Source organism: Notechis scutatus, chromosome 1 (assembly GCF_049901735.1).
Source record: "Notechis scutatus isolate UNSWTSFEM ecotype Mainland chromosome 1, rNotScu1.2, whole genome shotgun sequence".
In the NCBI taxonomy this organism is placed as follows: Eukaryota; Metazoa; Chordata; class Lepidosauria; order Squamata; family Elapidae; genus Notechis; species Notechis scutatus.
The window spans coordinates 20112827-20128031 of record NC_142009.1 but is presented as its reverse complement, the minus strand read 5'-3'; the positions used below and the strand labels follow the sequence as shown (position 1 = coordinate 20128031).

The 15205-nt window shown below is 38.1% G+C and overlaps 1 protein-coding gene across 3 annotated transcripts in view; it reads left to right on the top strand.

Annotated features, from left to right (window-relative positions):
* Positions 1 to 15205, top strand: part of P2RX1 (purinergic receptor P2X 1) — a 51830-nt gene that overhangs the window by 21498 nt on the left and 15127 nt on the right. For all 3 annotated transcript variants that reach the window (XM_026672335.2, XM_087957862.1, XM_087957856.1), the window contains exons 2-8: positions 4140 to 4287; positions 6041 to 6112; positions 6995 to 7064; positions 10590 to 10686; positions 10826 to 10906; positions 11483 to 11624; positions 14875 to 15005. In XM_026672335.2, the coding sequence (XP_026528120.1) occupies positions 4140 to 4287; positions 6041 to 6112; positions 6995 to 7064; positions 10590 to 10686; positions 10826 to 10906; positions 11483 to 11624; positions 14875 to 15005 (741 nt within the window). The remainder of the gene's footprint in view (positions 1 to 4139; positions 4288 to 6040; positions 6113 to 6994; positions 7065 to 10589; positions 10687 to 10825; positions 10907 to 11482; positions 11625 to 14874; positions 15006 to 15205) is intronic.

The following is a 15205-nucleotide window of genomic DNA, read 5'->3' as shown; positions in this document are numbered from 1 at the left end:
CTTTGTAAATAGTTGAACAGTGTTGAGGGAATTATTTGTTTCGCAAAGTGATGGCTTTCAGGAAAAAACTGTTCTTGTGTCTAGTTTTTCTGGTGTGCAGTGCTCTATAGTGTCGTTTTGAGGTTAGGAGTTGAAACAGTTTATGTCCGGGATGTGAGGGGTCTGTAAATATTTTCACAGCCCTCTTTTTGACAGGTCCTTGATTGAAGACAGGTTGGTAGTAATGGTTTTTTCTGCAGTTGTCTGAGAATAATACGAATTGTAATCTAACACAGATAGTCCTGAACTTACTACAGTTTGTTTAGTGACGTTCAAAGGTACAACAGCACAAAAAAAGTGACTTATGACCATTGTCACACGTGTGGCCATTGCAGCGTGGTGATCATGTGATCAAAATTTGAACACTTGGCAACTGACTCATATTTACGATGATTGCCATGTCCTGGGGTCATGTGATCCCCTTTTATGACCTTCTGAAAAGCAAAGTGGGGAAGCCAGATTCATTTTACAACTGTGTCACTAACTTAACTGCAGTGACTCACTTAACAACTATAGCAAGAAAGGTTGTAAAATGAGGCAAAACTCACTGAACAAATGTCTTGCTTAGCAACAGAAATTTTGGGCTCAGTTGTGGTCGTACGTTAAGGACTATAATATGTAGAACACAGGTTGAAGAATGCTGCTTTATGGTATAAGGACTACAGGGTAGTTTCTAGAAATATTCATCATTAAATCATAATGTGATATTCTACAAACATTTACTGTTATGTTCAGTAATCCATGCAATATTCCTGCAAGGTATTATTACTTTGCAGATTGTTGTAATGATGAGGCAGTCGAGGTGTTTGATCATGATCAACTGAATCATGATGAACTTTATTGGAGTCTTAGTCTTACATTTATACACATTTTTAGTAATCCTCCAACATTGTTTAACTTTGGTTTCTGCTTAACTTTCGTTACTGTTTAGCATAGTAATTAACACAATTAATTATCTCTAGTTAAAGTCTAACATATGTTTACTTCCTCTCTCTAATCCTCCTTTAGATTAGTGACTTTGTTTGCCTGAGTTGTATTTGCTTTGTAAACATTCTTTACCTGAGGTTTGCCATCCAAGATAAGAACACTCCTGCAATTACAACTCTACAGCAGATGAAAGACACAACAGCAGATGAAAGACACACATGAGAAAATGATTTGGTGATATCATGGCTAAGGACACCCACATTCATAGATCACGGTTCAGTAAGATTATCAAGTATGCCCATGAATAAATATTGTTCTAAAACAAATATTTGGCCAGCTAAGTAGTGGCTGACTCGTCATCTAAAGTCAATTTTATGTACACTCATCAGGAAGTAGTCACTTCTGAATATAGCAGGATGTATTCTGAGAAAATGTTCTTAAGGATTATGTTTTTATTCTTCCATATTCTCTGAACAAGAGGCATTCAGTTTGTATTATTTTATGAGGGATAGCCAGAAGATAGATTGAGATCTACTGATTGATCTTTGGATGTACACAGGAAATCGGTGTTTCTGACCCTAATAGTTTAACTGTATAATCAAGATTGTTATATAATTAATTGCTCAATTATATAATCAACCACTCAGTCTCAGTTATATTTCTGAAATATGGAAAACTTGAAAATCAGTGGTAGATTTCTTTAAATTTAAATTCCTCTTTACACCTAGTCCTAGTGTCAGCTTTGGAAACTATATTAGCACCAGATGCTTCCACACTGCCACATTCTTGAGCCTGGGAAATTGGGAGGGGGGAATTTCTTGGAGTGTATGTGGTTAGACATAATAGCATTCTTCTTCTAAGTCAAGGTCATGTTATTTCTGCAGCTGGTTGAGAGAACGTCTCAAGTTGGGATGGATGGTGATTGGGGCATGTGATGCAATGATGGGTGCAGGGGGTAGATTTGTAATTTTTTACTTATTGCAAGGAAACCCGGAACTTTCAGATTCGGGATTTCCCAGATGTGCCAGTTTACTACTCTAATAAAAAGAACCTTGGAGACGATGTCTGTCTTGGAGTTATTTGTTGGAGTGGAGGTTTTTTGGAACACTGACAGCTAGACTTATATAACAGTTCATTTAGTGACCATTCAAATTTACAACACTACTAAAAAAAGTGAGTTATTACCATTTTTCACATTTATGATGATTGCAGCATCCCCATGGTCAAATGATCACACTTGACAACTAGCATGTATTTAGGATGGTTGCTGTGTCCTGGGGTCATGTGATCACCTTTTGCGACCTCACAAACAAAGTCCATGGGGAAGTGAGATTCACTTAACAACTAACTGCAATGATCCACTTAACAACTGTGCAAAACTCAACTCTTGCTTAACAATGGAAATGTTAAGCTCATTTGTGATTGTGAGCCAAGGACTACCTCTACCTTCACAAGTTTTAGCCTCCTGACTGGCTGCACAATCAATCTTTAGTACCTGTCAGTGATTCTGATTATGGGAGAGAGGAACGAGACTAGAATGCGGAGAAGAAGGGAAATATTTGATGACTAAAAAGAGAAAGCCAGAAACTGCACCATACAAATGTAAAAGGGAAATTTCTGAGATGAGGAGAGCTCCTCAACAAGAAATAGAAAAAAAACAAAACAAAATGTCTGGTGTCCCTATCTACTGTCTGATGTTGAGAGGAGTAGAGAGATGTGAAAGTAAGGAAATCTCAACAGGTTGGGCTAAATTGGTGATTCATGACACTTCCTGTTGGTTTCAGACAGGAAGAGGAAAGTGTAAGGTATCATAATGAAGATATTTTTTGGTTCCAGATGACAAAGAAATGGAAACAGAGAGTGGGTGACCATACTCTTCAGCTACCTACAACCACACAAAATTGTTCATACTGTTTCCTAGTATGATTTGATTTGATTGCTTATTGTACCCTATGACTATCATTAAGTGTTGTACCTTATGATTCTCAACTCTTGACGAATGTATCTTTTCTTTTATGTATACTGAGAGCATTTGCACCAAGACAAATTCCTTGTGTGTCCAGTCACACTTGGCCAATAAAGAATGCTACTTCTACTATTCTAAAAAAAAATCAGAAGAGGAGGGGAAGAAGAACATAGAGAAGGAGGTGGTGTTAGAAATAAACCTGCCAAGCCAAGAACCAGTGATTCCCAGATTGAAGAAAAGTATTATATCAACTCATTCAGCTGCAGTGAGAATGGCCAAATAGCCTTTGATTTGGAAAAAGTGGGAGGAAAAAACCTAAGATTTAAACACTGGAGTTTAAATTTACAGTATATATAAGTTTTGATTGCTAAATACTGCTGTTGTCGTTGACTTAATTTTCTTCTGCAATAAGATAATGAGTTTAGTTTAGTCTGTGAACCTCCATTCAGAAAGCCAAGTTCTGAATAAGGAGTCTGGAGAACTCATTAAATAGAGGTCAAAATCTGAGGAATCCAAACTTACTGCCATGTCAGGTATCAAGTCTACAATGATTATGACTTAATAGAACAATAGAATAACAGAGTTGGAAGGGACCTTGGAGGTCTTCTAGTCCAACCTCCTGCTTAGACAGGAAACCCCATACCATTTTAGACAAATGGTGGTCCAATCTCTTCTTAAAAACTTCCAGTGTTGGAGCATTCACGATGTCTGGAGGCAAGCTGTTCCACTGATTAATTATTCCAACTGTCAGGAAATTTCTTCTTACTCCTAGGTTGCTTCTCTCCTTGATTAGTCTCCATTGCTTCTTTTTTATAACTTAGATTATAAGCAGTAAAAAATGATATCACTTCAGTCAAAAATATTTGTCACGAATGAAGGCAAATATACGTTTCCCAGAATTACTACCAACTTATCAAATACTTAGGAACCGAGGACTTGGCAGCACAAGGAAACAACAGCCAATTGCCAGCCATCAACAACACACAATCAGTCAATAGGAAGGCACCACATAAACACAGAACAGGCCAAAGCACTTCTCAGCAGAGAGAAATTCCCTGAGGATGGATTCCAGATGATTGTTATTGGAATGGCGCACAAAAACACTGAACAATTAAACAATGAAGGAGCACACTCTAATAAAAATATGTATAATAACACCACAACTTTCTAAGCATGTTAATTATCTTTTTTAAAATGTGTTTCTTAGGTGGGTATTCCTGTACGAGAAAGGCTACCAGTCTAAGGATGGCATCATAAACTCTGTCTCAGTGAAGCTCAAAGGCATCGCAGTTACAAACATTAGTGGCATGGGTCCATACTTATGGGATGTGGCAGACTATGTTTTCCCTCCTCAGGTAAGACTTCAGGAGCGACGGAAGAGTCATTTCCAGAGAATAAACAGAGGACTTTGGAATTAGGTCATAAGTACTTTTTGTGGGGTCCGTCATAACTTCAACTGGTTGCTAAGCAACTGGTCATAAGTCAAAGACTACTTGTAGTAATTTAGGAGAACTTTCCCCTTTTACTTGTTACTGCTTGGTCAAAGGTTGACTCCAGGGTTCTGCTGAAAGAAACACGGCACTCAAAAGGAAAGATCAACCTTCTCCTATTTTGGATGGGTATTTATCAATTAGACTAATATTACATTAAATATCACATCAATATTTTAAAATCTTCCCAGTTGAACTGGAAATTGCTCAGTTCTAATTTTGAAGCTCCTGGGAGGCTCCAAACAGATTGTCTACATTTTTTTCTCACCTATTCCTGCCCTTGCTGTGAATAGTAAAAGAGGTTTGTCCTCATTCTCTCTTTAGGTCTCTTGGTCATTCAGCCCCAACTCTAAGAAATGGTCTCTACTCTGGCAGTTCGAACCTTAGCCCTGCATGGCAGGATGAACTTCTGTCATTCGCCTCAGCATCTATCCACCTAACAGTTTGAAAGCACGTTCTATGCAAGTAGACAGATAGGTACCACTTTGGTGTGGAAACAACTAGTGCTCTATGCAGGCAGTCAGATTCCTGATAGCTCTGAACCTTCCTGTTTGCAAGGCAGCTTCTGGGAAAGGAGGGGGCCTTGGGTGATGCTGCAGGAAGACCTGCTTGTCTGTCTCTCTGGTACAAACCAGCTCATCCTCTCGAGGCACACCTTGGGAAATCCACAAGCATTTCCTATAATAGAGCTGGTGCTTTAGCAAGCCAGACTACTACTCTGCACTAGCATTGTGGTCTCCTGGCTACTGTAATACCACTATACGATGATGATGATGATCATGATGATGATGATAACAATAATAATAATATAGCATTTGTTATATATTTTTAAATGTTCGTTTCATGTTTAATGAATGAAAGTTTATAATATAATAATAACAACAACAACAATAATGACATTACTATTGTGGAAAAGAAAAAAGTCTGGTTCATTGATATTGCAATACCAGGTGATGCACGAATTGAACAGAAACAACTAGAAACAAAATAATAAAATATCGCTATTTGCAAACTGAAGTTGAGCGATTGTGGAGGAAGAAATCAATGGTCGTACCAAAAGGAGTCCTTGGAGCAGTACCCCAAAAGTCTGCCTAGATACATGGAAATTTTGAACTTATTAGACCTGAATATCCTGACTCTGCAAAACACCACCTTACTCGGAACTGCCTATATATACTCAGATGTTACCTTAATAGTTCTTCGGTCCTTGGTTAGGACTTGAACTGCTAAGTTTTTACTAGTCTCAGGCTGTGAATCAAATTGAAGATTAAATCATCATAATCATAATAACCCCAGCTCTTTCTTAATTGCTTATCTTATGAACAGAAGAACATTGAGATGTATCATCTATTGCTTTTCTGTGGGACTTAAAAAAACCACAACTTTCCACTTTTGCCTACAGCCCTGATATTTTTCTGATGGTTTTCCATGCAAATATAAACCAGGTCAGACCTTGCTTAAGTTTTTCAAGATAAGACAATATCAGCTGCAATCACTACAGCCAAAGATACAAGTCCCGATGTGATTTTTTTAACTTTCTGTGCTTAGCCAGGAATCAACAGGACAATCTGCAACTATTAAATGAGTAGTTTCATATTCATCTTATTTTCTTCTGCAGGGAGACAGTTCCTTTGTGGTGATGACTAACTTTATTATCACCCGTGGGCAGAAACAGGAAACATGTCCAGGGGTATGTAGCTTTATATTGCCACTGTATATCATTTAGTTTATTTGTCTTCTGTAGAATACCATAAAGATAACCTCAGAAAAAGAATGTACAATAAAGTTAGCAAAGTATGTATGAAGCCAGAAAAGACAATGTGAGGAAGAAACTGAAGGTTGCCCTGCCTTGACTCTTGTTAGTATAAAAAAGATGGGAAGAAAACGTTATCAGGCTTTTAAGATGCTATTATTGTAGCCTATATCTTTATAGTAAAGTTTTAGTATGCTTTGCAGAGTCTGTTTTCTGATTTAGCTTACCTCAAAGAGTTGACATCAATCTTGAAAGCCTGACATTTCCCCTTCTCCCTCCCTTGCATCAATGAAAGTCAAACACATTGTTTGTTCCTGCACTATCTGGTCTCCCCAGATTTAATTCACAACTTACCAATGATATTTGCATAAAGTAGTATTAGCTCATCTGGTTATGATTCTTATCTGGCTTACCCCGCAAAACCAACAAGAGGGGAAATCCTTAGCATCCTGCAAGAAGGGTGACTAAAGAAGAATGCAAGTTGCATTCTTTGTAAGTGATGATGTTTCCATGGCAGCCATTTTGTGAATGGCCAACCGTCTCCCAAATGGCCATGTTGCAACAGTACACCAACATGCCCACCAGCCCCAAAAGGTTGTATAGCTAACTATAAAAAACAGATGGAGTTTTTGTTTATTCAGTAATATATTTTAAAAGTTCAGCTTTCTACCATTTGCAAAACTGAGTCCCTATATAGTCACATATTTTTAAAATAGAATGCTAAATGTCATGTTACTGGTCAAGCAGGAGTGTTAGGAGGGCTTGCAATTCACCTCTGCACTGCTTGTTGAATTACTTCCATTTTTCTCCCCTTTGCAGCATCCTGAGTCTGAGAAGTGTAACAATGAAAGTACTTGTAAGAAAGGAGAGTTTCTTCGCCGAGGTCAAGGTGCGAAATAGCTTGGCACACAACATGCTTAATCAGGACAAATACAGCCCAATGATTTTCTCATGGTCTCCTATCTAAGTATAGGTAGTCCTCGACTTACAACAGTTTATTTAGTGACCAAAGTTACAACGGCACTGAAAAAAGTGACTTATGACTGTTTTTCATACTTATGACTATTGGAGCATCCCCATGGTCACATGATGAAGATGCAAACACCTGGCAACTGACTCATATTTATTGCAGTGCCCCGGGATCTTGTGATCACCTTTTGCAATCTTCTGATAAGCAGAGCCAATATGGAAACCAGATTCACTTAACAACCATGTTACTAACTTAACAACTGCAGTGATTCACTTAACAATTGCAGCAATTGTAAAATGGGGCAAAATTCATTTAACAAATGTCTCATTTAGCAACAGAAATTTGGGCTCAATTGTGGTTGTAAGTTGAGGACTATCTTTTTTGCATCACACGCTAAAAACCTGGATAGTGTTAACCTTGGTTTGGTTGTTTTTATGACTTAATGTGTCATATGAACTCATATGATAGTATTACTTTATAATTCAATGTATTGTGTGAACATAAACAATGCTATTATACCAGGGGTGGGATTCTACCAGTTCGCACCTATTCGCTAGAACCGGTTGTTAACATTCTAAGCAGTTCGGAGAACCAGTTGTTAGACGAAATTACTGGCCTAATCCTGTAAGGAAGGCAGGAAGGAAACATTCTGGTGTTGCTTACAGAAACTGCCTCTCCGTTAACCCTTATTACATTCTTGGCAGGACTAGACTTCCTGTCTCAGGAACTTCTCTGGAGTTTTTTCCCCCTCTTTTGCTGGTACTTTGCTTGTGTGGAGTGATCATTCAAAGTTACAATGGCACTGAAAAAAGTGACATGACCATTTTTCACACTTATGACTGTTGCAGCATCCCCACAGTCATGAGAGGCCAGGCGAGGAGATGCATGCCTCGATGTGAGTGATATTGAATTGGCCATGCCCAGCCAATAATATGACCACCAATCCACACCCACCACCTAAGCCATGCCTACAGAACCGGTTGTTAAAAAATTTGAATCCCACCCCTGTATTATACTGTATATGTTCGATAAAGAAAGTTACTTCCTTGTTTATATTATTTGTCATGTGATTTATTAGACATACTTTAAAAAAAAGTTTAACAGAATTTTCCCAGAATGTTTATAGTCCAATATCCTGTTTTCCATAATGACCAACTAGATTTAATGGGAAACTCACATGCAACTATAAATTGAGGATGAGCTAACATGAGCCTTTTTCTTTCATTTCTCATTTCTGAAAATATGCCTGTTTTGGGGCTTCCAGTTTTATTTTGTGAATAAAGTTTTAAGATTAAATTTATAGACAAAGTTTTGCAAGTTCTTTAATGCAACATATTTTTCATAAGGCAATGCATTATTATATATATATATATATATATTAATATTATTTTTTAAATTGACACTGCCTTGCTAAATACAGAAAAATGTGAATTTTGAACATACCTATGCTTTCCATTTGTATGTTGATTCAAAAATCCTAAATTACAGAGCATTTGACATTTAACGGTACAAAAAGAGCAACTAAGAGGGGGAAAAAATTAGGACAGATTACAATCAGTGGCCTTGAGATGTTGACTAATTGTTTTGCAGGAGTTGGGGAGAGGAAGGAAATTGGGGCTAGGTTTTTGAACAGAAGCATTTATATTGCAACATTTTGAGGCTTTTCCTCCATTATTGTTTCATTGCTTGTTATTCCCAAAGGTGCTTTTTCAAGAGGCATCTGGATTTTCTGGTTTTCCTTTGAAGTCGTTTTGCTTCTCATCCAAGAACCGAAACATCTTCAAAGAAAAACCAGAACGTCTAGTTGCCTCTTGAAAAAACACCTTTGGGACAACCATGACCTGGATGACTGAGACTCTCCATAGACATTGCTTGTTATTGTTAATATAAATGCAATAGAGCAGCATTTCTCAATCTTGGCAACTTTAAGCTGTGTGGACTTCAACTCCCAGAATTCCCCAGTCAGCATGTCCAAACAGCTTAAAATTGGCAAGGCTGAGAAGCACTGGCATAGAGTGGTAAGAAAAGTTAGCAATACAGGTTGTCCTCAACTTACAACTAGTCACTTAAGTCTCCAAAAAACAGACTTGTGGTATGAATTTGAAGTTCAAACATCTGCCCTCCTCTGCACCACAGTCATTACTGGATTTTGGTTGCTTGGCAACTCTGCATTTATAGCTATTTGCAGTGCCCCGTGGTCACATGACCACAATTTTCAATGTTTCTGCTAGAAACCGATATTTATTTCCTGTTTGCAGCAAAACCACCCCATAGCAAATAATGGGTTCACAACAACCCATTTTTTTTCTGAACAACCCTGGCATTTCCTTTACCATTGCCACAAAAATGGTCATAAAATTGAATACCATTTACATGGTAACCCAGTTACAACCATCATGAATTATAACTTAAGGACTACTTGTATAAGAATATTATTATGTGAACACATACAGAAAGCATTTCTGATGATAGGTTAAATTGACAAATACCAAGTTCTGTATGAGGACAAACAATAATGTTAACATTCCAAAAGAATTAGATATTCATTTTCAAACTGAAAAAGGCAAAAACTTATTGCCAAAAATGAAAATAAGAATATTAATCTCCTTGGGGAAAAGTTTTATTAAATGTGATTTTTTTAAAAAAGTGAAAAAGAGACAAGGTGACATAAATTAGAAACTGTTAATAAATTAAATCTGTTAAATCAACTACAATAGAAATCAGGTAGGCTCGTACAACATTCTAAACCCTAAATAGTCATGTGTTCCCATAAAATGCAGTAATCAAACAAAAAAAAAATTAAAAGTGGGATTTCCATAACACAGAATCACAGAGTTGGATGGGACGTTGGATGTTAGCTATTCAGTGTCCTCTTCAGTAGAGGTTCTGCTGCAGAGTCTCTTCACCAAATGATTGTCCAGCCTCTGAAGATGTTCAGTCATATGGTTATTAAGTTCTTCCTGCCATCTCCAGCCTGAACTTCTTTCCTTGTAGTTTTAATACCTTGTTTCTGATCTGGTCCTTGCCTCCCTCTTCTCCATGATAGCCATTCAGATATTCAAGAGATTGCTGTTGTATCTTACCTCAGAGGTCTAAAACTAAGTATAACTAAATCCTTTATCTGTTCCTTATGAAATTTGAGTTTTCAGCCATCCTCTGAATTCACTTCAGTTTGTTACTGTAATTTTATTTTTGAACATGATCCTGAGAACTGGACACATCATCCCAGATGGTGTCGAATCAGGACAAAGTAGAAAAGAATGATTACACCCTGAGCCACAAACTACGTAATTGTTAGCTTGGACTTATCTGTTCGATTGCATCCTCAGTTTGAGAAGCAATAACACAGAGAGAAGAGTAACATGGGGTGGTCCATAGGCTCTGCTTGCTTCATACTGGTGTCTAAGGCGATCTTCATTCACTTTTTGACTATACTTTTCTCAGGAATCATGACTGGGAAATGTGTGGATTTTAGCCGTACACAGAAGACCTGTGAGATATTTGGCTGGTGCCCTGTTGAAATTGATGACAACATTCCCAAGTAAGCAATGGGGGCAGGATGGGAAACGGAGTTTCTGTTCATAATGATGCTAAATCTCAAGAAACAAGAATCAACCTTCTATGGATACCAGTATTTTCATATATTTTCACATCTATACATCAATATTTATGTCTTACAGTCCACCATTGCTTCTGGAAGCTGGAAAGTTTACTTTGTTTATAAAAAACAGCATTACTTTCCCCAGATTTGGAGTTTCCAGGTAAGCCAAAGATTCTTGTGACTGTAAGTTATAGCCCTTTAATTGGGGTGGATTTTATCATATTTGGTGATTTATCCATCCACCCATTCAAGACATTTACAGATGTCCTTTATTTATTTATTAAATTTCTATACTGTCTATTTCACTTGCGTCACTCTGGGTGGTTTACAAATTTAACCATAAAATCATATAAAAGCCATAGTTAAAATGAAGTAAAAATAGATTTAAAACAAAATTAAAAAGAATAAATGAGAAAGTTAAAAAGACAGAGTACTGTCAACCCACCATTCACCCGCAGAGTTGGTTAATTATTTTTATAGCTTTGTAGATCTTTTACAAATTGCCTTACTGAAGGGTTGAGATGGCTTAGCTCTCAGCTACAAATATTGCCATATCTCCACCTTATCATATTTTAATACACCTATAACTATAATCAATATTCAGATCTTCATATTTTTCTTGTCTGCTTCATATTGAGATGCTTAAGGGAATTTAACATAATTTGAAAGTGGTTCTACTGTGATCTAAAAACAATTGAAACAAACTGAGATGATGGTTTGCTTTCCTCTAACACAGACGCAATCTTGTCGAGCAAATTAGTGAACGCTACCTGAAAAAATGTGTTTATCACAAAGACAAGGATCCACTGTGCCCTGTGTTTAAACTTGGATATATGGTGGAAGAATCTGGACAGAATTTTTCTCAAGTTGCTTTTAAGGTGAGGCTATTCTGAATGGTCAGAGGCACAAAAGGTTGACAGTCTATAGGCCGAGCCACAGGTATCCAATAGAAGCCATAATTATGTCACACATATCAGAGTGCAAATGGCATAGATCAGGGGTGTCAAACTTGATTTCATTGAGGGCCTCATCAGAATTGTGTTTGACCTTGGGAGGCTGGGGTGGGCGTGGCTGGGGTGGATGTGGCCAGCTCAACGTCACTCGTGTTGGGGGTGCCAATGGTGGGCCAAGCACTCTGCCAGTGAAAACAGGCTCCCGAGCTCCGTTTTCAGCTGTGATGGCCTCCCGCAACCCTCTGCCAACGAAACGGAGCTCGGGAGGGCTGCCTGTGGCCCTCACAAGCTCTGTTTTTGACTATGATGGCCTTCTATGTGGCCCTCACCAACTCCATTTTCACTGGCAGAGGCACCATGGGCCAGTCCTTTGCTGTTTCCAGGGTGGCCCCGCGGGCCAGATCTAAGAGCCCTGTGGACCGGATCTGGGCCCCGGGCCTTGAGTTTGACACCCCTGGCATAGTTTATGTTATTTGCACAATGACATAATGTACATGACATCACTTTTTTCTTTGCAAACCCCTGTTGCTGAGGCAATCTGATTTGCATAACTTTTACAAATGAAGGCAAATATGCACATCCCAGGATAATGTCGCAGAATCCATTCTGGGTTGGTCATTGGGACCAGAGCTTTCGGACTCATGCTGGAGTCCATCCTTAGGGAACTTCTCTTTCACCAGAATCATCACATTCTGGTGTGAGAGAACTTCCCTGAGGATGGGCTCCAGCATAATTCACTGCACACCAGAAAAACTAGACACAAGAACAGTTTTATCCTGAATGCCATCACTCTGCTAAACAAATAATTCTCCCAACACGATCAAACTATGTACTAAGTCTGCATTATTATTACTATTAATCTTCCCATCCTTCCTTTCACCCATTTCCTCTCACTTATGACTGTGTGACTGTAACTTTGTTGCTTGTATCCTTAAGATTTATATTGACTGTTTTCTAGTATGATTTGATTGCTTATTGTTCCCTATGACTATTACTAAGTGTTTTATCTTATGAATTTTGACTAATGTATCCTTTTCTTTTATGTACACTGAGAGCATTTGCACCAAGACAAATTCCTTGTGTGTCCAATCACACTTGGCCAATAAAGAATTCTATTCTATTCTAATCTAAAGTCCGAAAGCTTGGAAGACTAAACATTTGGTCCTGGTGGTTGACTTAAATTGAATCCTGTTGCATAACTTCCCTCCATCATATGATCCAATAAGACAATTGTCACCCATAAAGGAAGAGGAATTTCAGGGACAAAAGAGCATGAGGGGGGATCTGTGTTTACTTAAAGCAAAAGCAAAAGGCCTTAGTGTCATTCTTAGCTGTTCCAGTGTTAAAGTACTATTTGCCCCTTCATGCAGGAACAAGCTGTACCAATTCTGCTTCACCAATCACTCAGTCAGTGTCATATCCTGGTAATCATGGGGTGTGAGCAATCTGGCATCTAATGACCATTTTAAGCTGCTCCTGTCCTTTTTGGCTGCTGGATGCTATAAGATCCAGACTCTTTATCGTCTTTGTTGTTCTTCTCTGTTCTTCTCTGTCTCAATATCTTTTCTGTATCATGGTAACCAGAACTGGACACTTGCTGCTTCATTGCAATTTTCTTTGTACCTGTCAGCCATTGCTCAGGTTGTTTTTGAACATAGGTTTAGCACTCTTCCAGCATAGTGCTAAACTTGTACCCAAAATTACCATGATAATCAGTTTTGTTTTGGTGTGATCTCTAAAAGATTCAGAATGACAGAGTAGCATTATACCCTTATACCTTTAAACTTATATATAAAACACCTATGCCACATCAGAATATGTTTTGAAAGATGAATACATTTTCTATTTATCAAAACTCCCTTCCTATGAAGCTGTAGCCCATTACCGGAGAATAATTGGATACTTTTACACTGATTAGTTGATTCATGGGCCAACAAATCTGGAGAATCCACCAATCTCTGTTCTAATGTTCTCTGTGTAATGAAAATAAGAAAAATGCTACTTGTTAGTATCATGTCAATGGCAGGACAGGGATCACCAGAAGGGGCACCAAATTTTATGCCAGAGTAAAGTGCAAACAGCACTTTAACTCAGGTGTGACAAACCGCTCTAAGCTCTCCTTCTGTCCCCATAGATCTTCCAATGTCCTTTAGGCACCCGGCTTAGGTGTCAAACAGTATTTTCTCAGCACCTCATTCCAGAAAGCCAGAGGCCATCTCTATATCCCATGCTGATAAATTCCATAGGTTAACACAGTGTAATGTGAAAATATCTCACCACCACCCTGCCTCTAGCTGAAGTTCCCACTATCTAGTTTTTAGTGTATGACCTCGTATTATGAGAGCAGGAGAAAACATCTGTGCATTACTTTTATGATGTCCATTTTAGTGTATCATTCTTGCATTCATTTTCCCTTTATATTCTTCTAACATATGTAGCCATGTCTTAACTGCAGTGGTAGGTGGCTCCCAACAGGTCGTAGCCATGAATCTTGCTTCTTCTGAGTTGCTGTTCTTTGTTTTCTATGTACATTTCTTGAAGGATGGCCATGTCTATGTTACTGTCCAATAAACATTTAGAAACATATTGGCTCTTGAGTCTTCTGAGCCCTTCAACATTGTTTTGGCAGATTTGAATAATATTCTTCGATCTCTCTTGTCATTTGGGCCTGTAAAGGTCTAGAAAATGGCCTAGACATTGGTATTTGAACATAGATCTTTTTAACATTTATATTTTATTGTAGTTTACTAATCTAGGTGAAATGTTGATATATATAGCTTGTCTATGTATGATATGCCATACACTAAGTAAATAAACCTCTTTCCCTTTTTGTGCCCAGCTGGAGTACAGAAACTAATCACCCCTGGTACAGTTTAAACTAAGTGGGATTATACTTGATTAGTATTTGGAACAGACTACCAAAAAATAACAGGGTTTAAAGTTGGATCAAGATGTTGAAAGAAATGTTCTGAAAGTTGCCAAGAAAACTTAATGGACAAATCCAGGAAATCACCAGGAATTGAGGCGTTAAGGAGATGAGTTCACCCTAAATGAAATTTCAACTTCACCTTCTATTATATGTCTTTTTCTCTAAATAGCCTCAAATATTCTAAACAAGTCATGAAACAAAACTTTATTGTGGTCCTTACAAAAAGTGCTGCTTTTGTTTGGACAGGGTGGCATTGTTGGAATCACCATAAATTGGGACTGTGACCTTGATTGGCCTCTGAAATACTGTGTACCTGTTTACAAGTTCCATAGGCTTTACAGTGAAAACAGTAACGTCTCGCCAGGCTATAATTTCAGGTATGGACTGACTTTTGTGGTTGTTTCATTTAGCATACGACCTTTCAGCTAGTATGAAAGAGTGGCACGGTGGCCTAGAGATGGAGCTGTCAGGAGGCTGTGAGTTCAATTCTAGATAGAGGCAGATATTTCTCTCTCTGGGCACAATGAGAATATAATTCCGCATTGGTGACAAGGAAGGGCATCCGGCCAGTAAACAC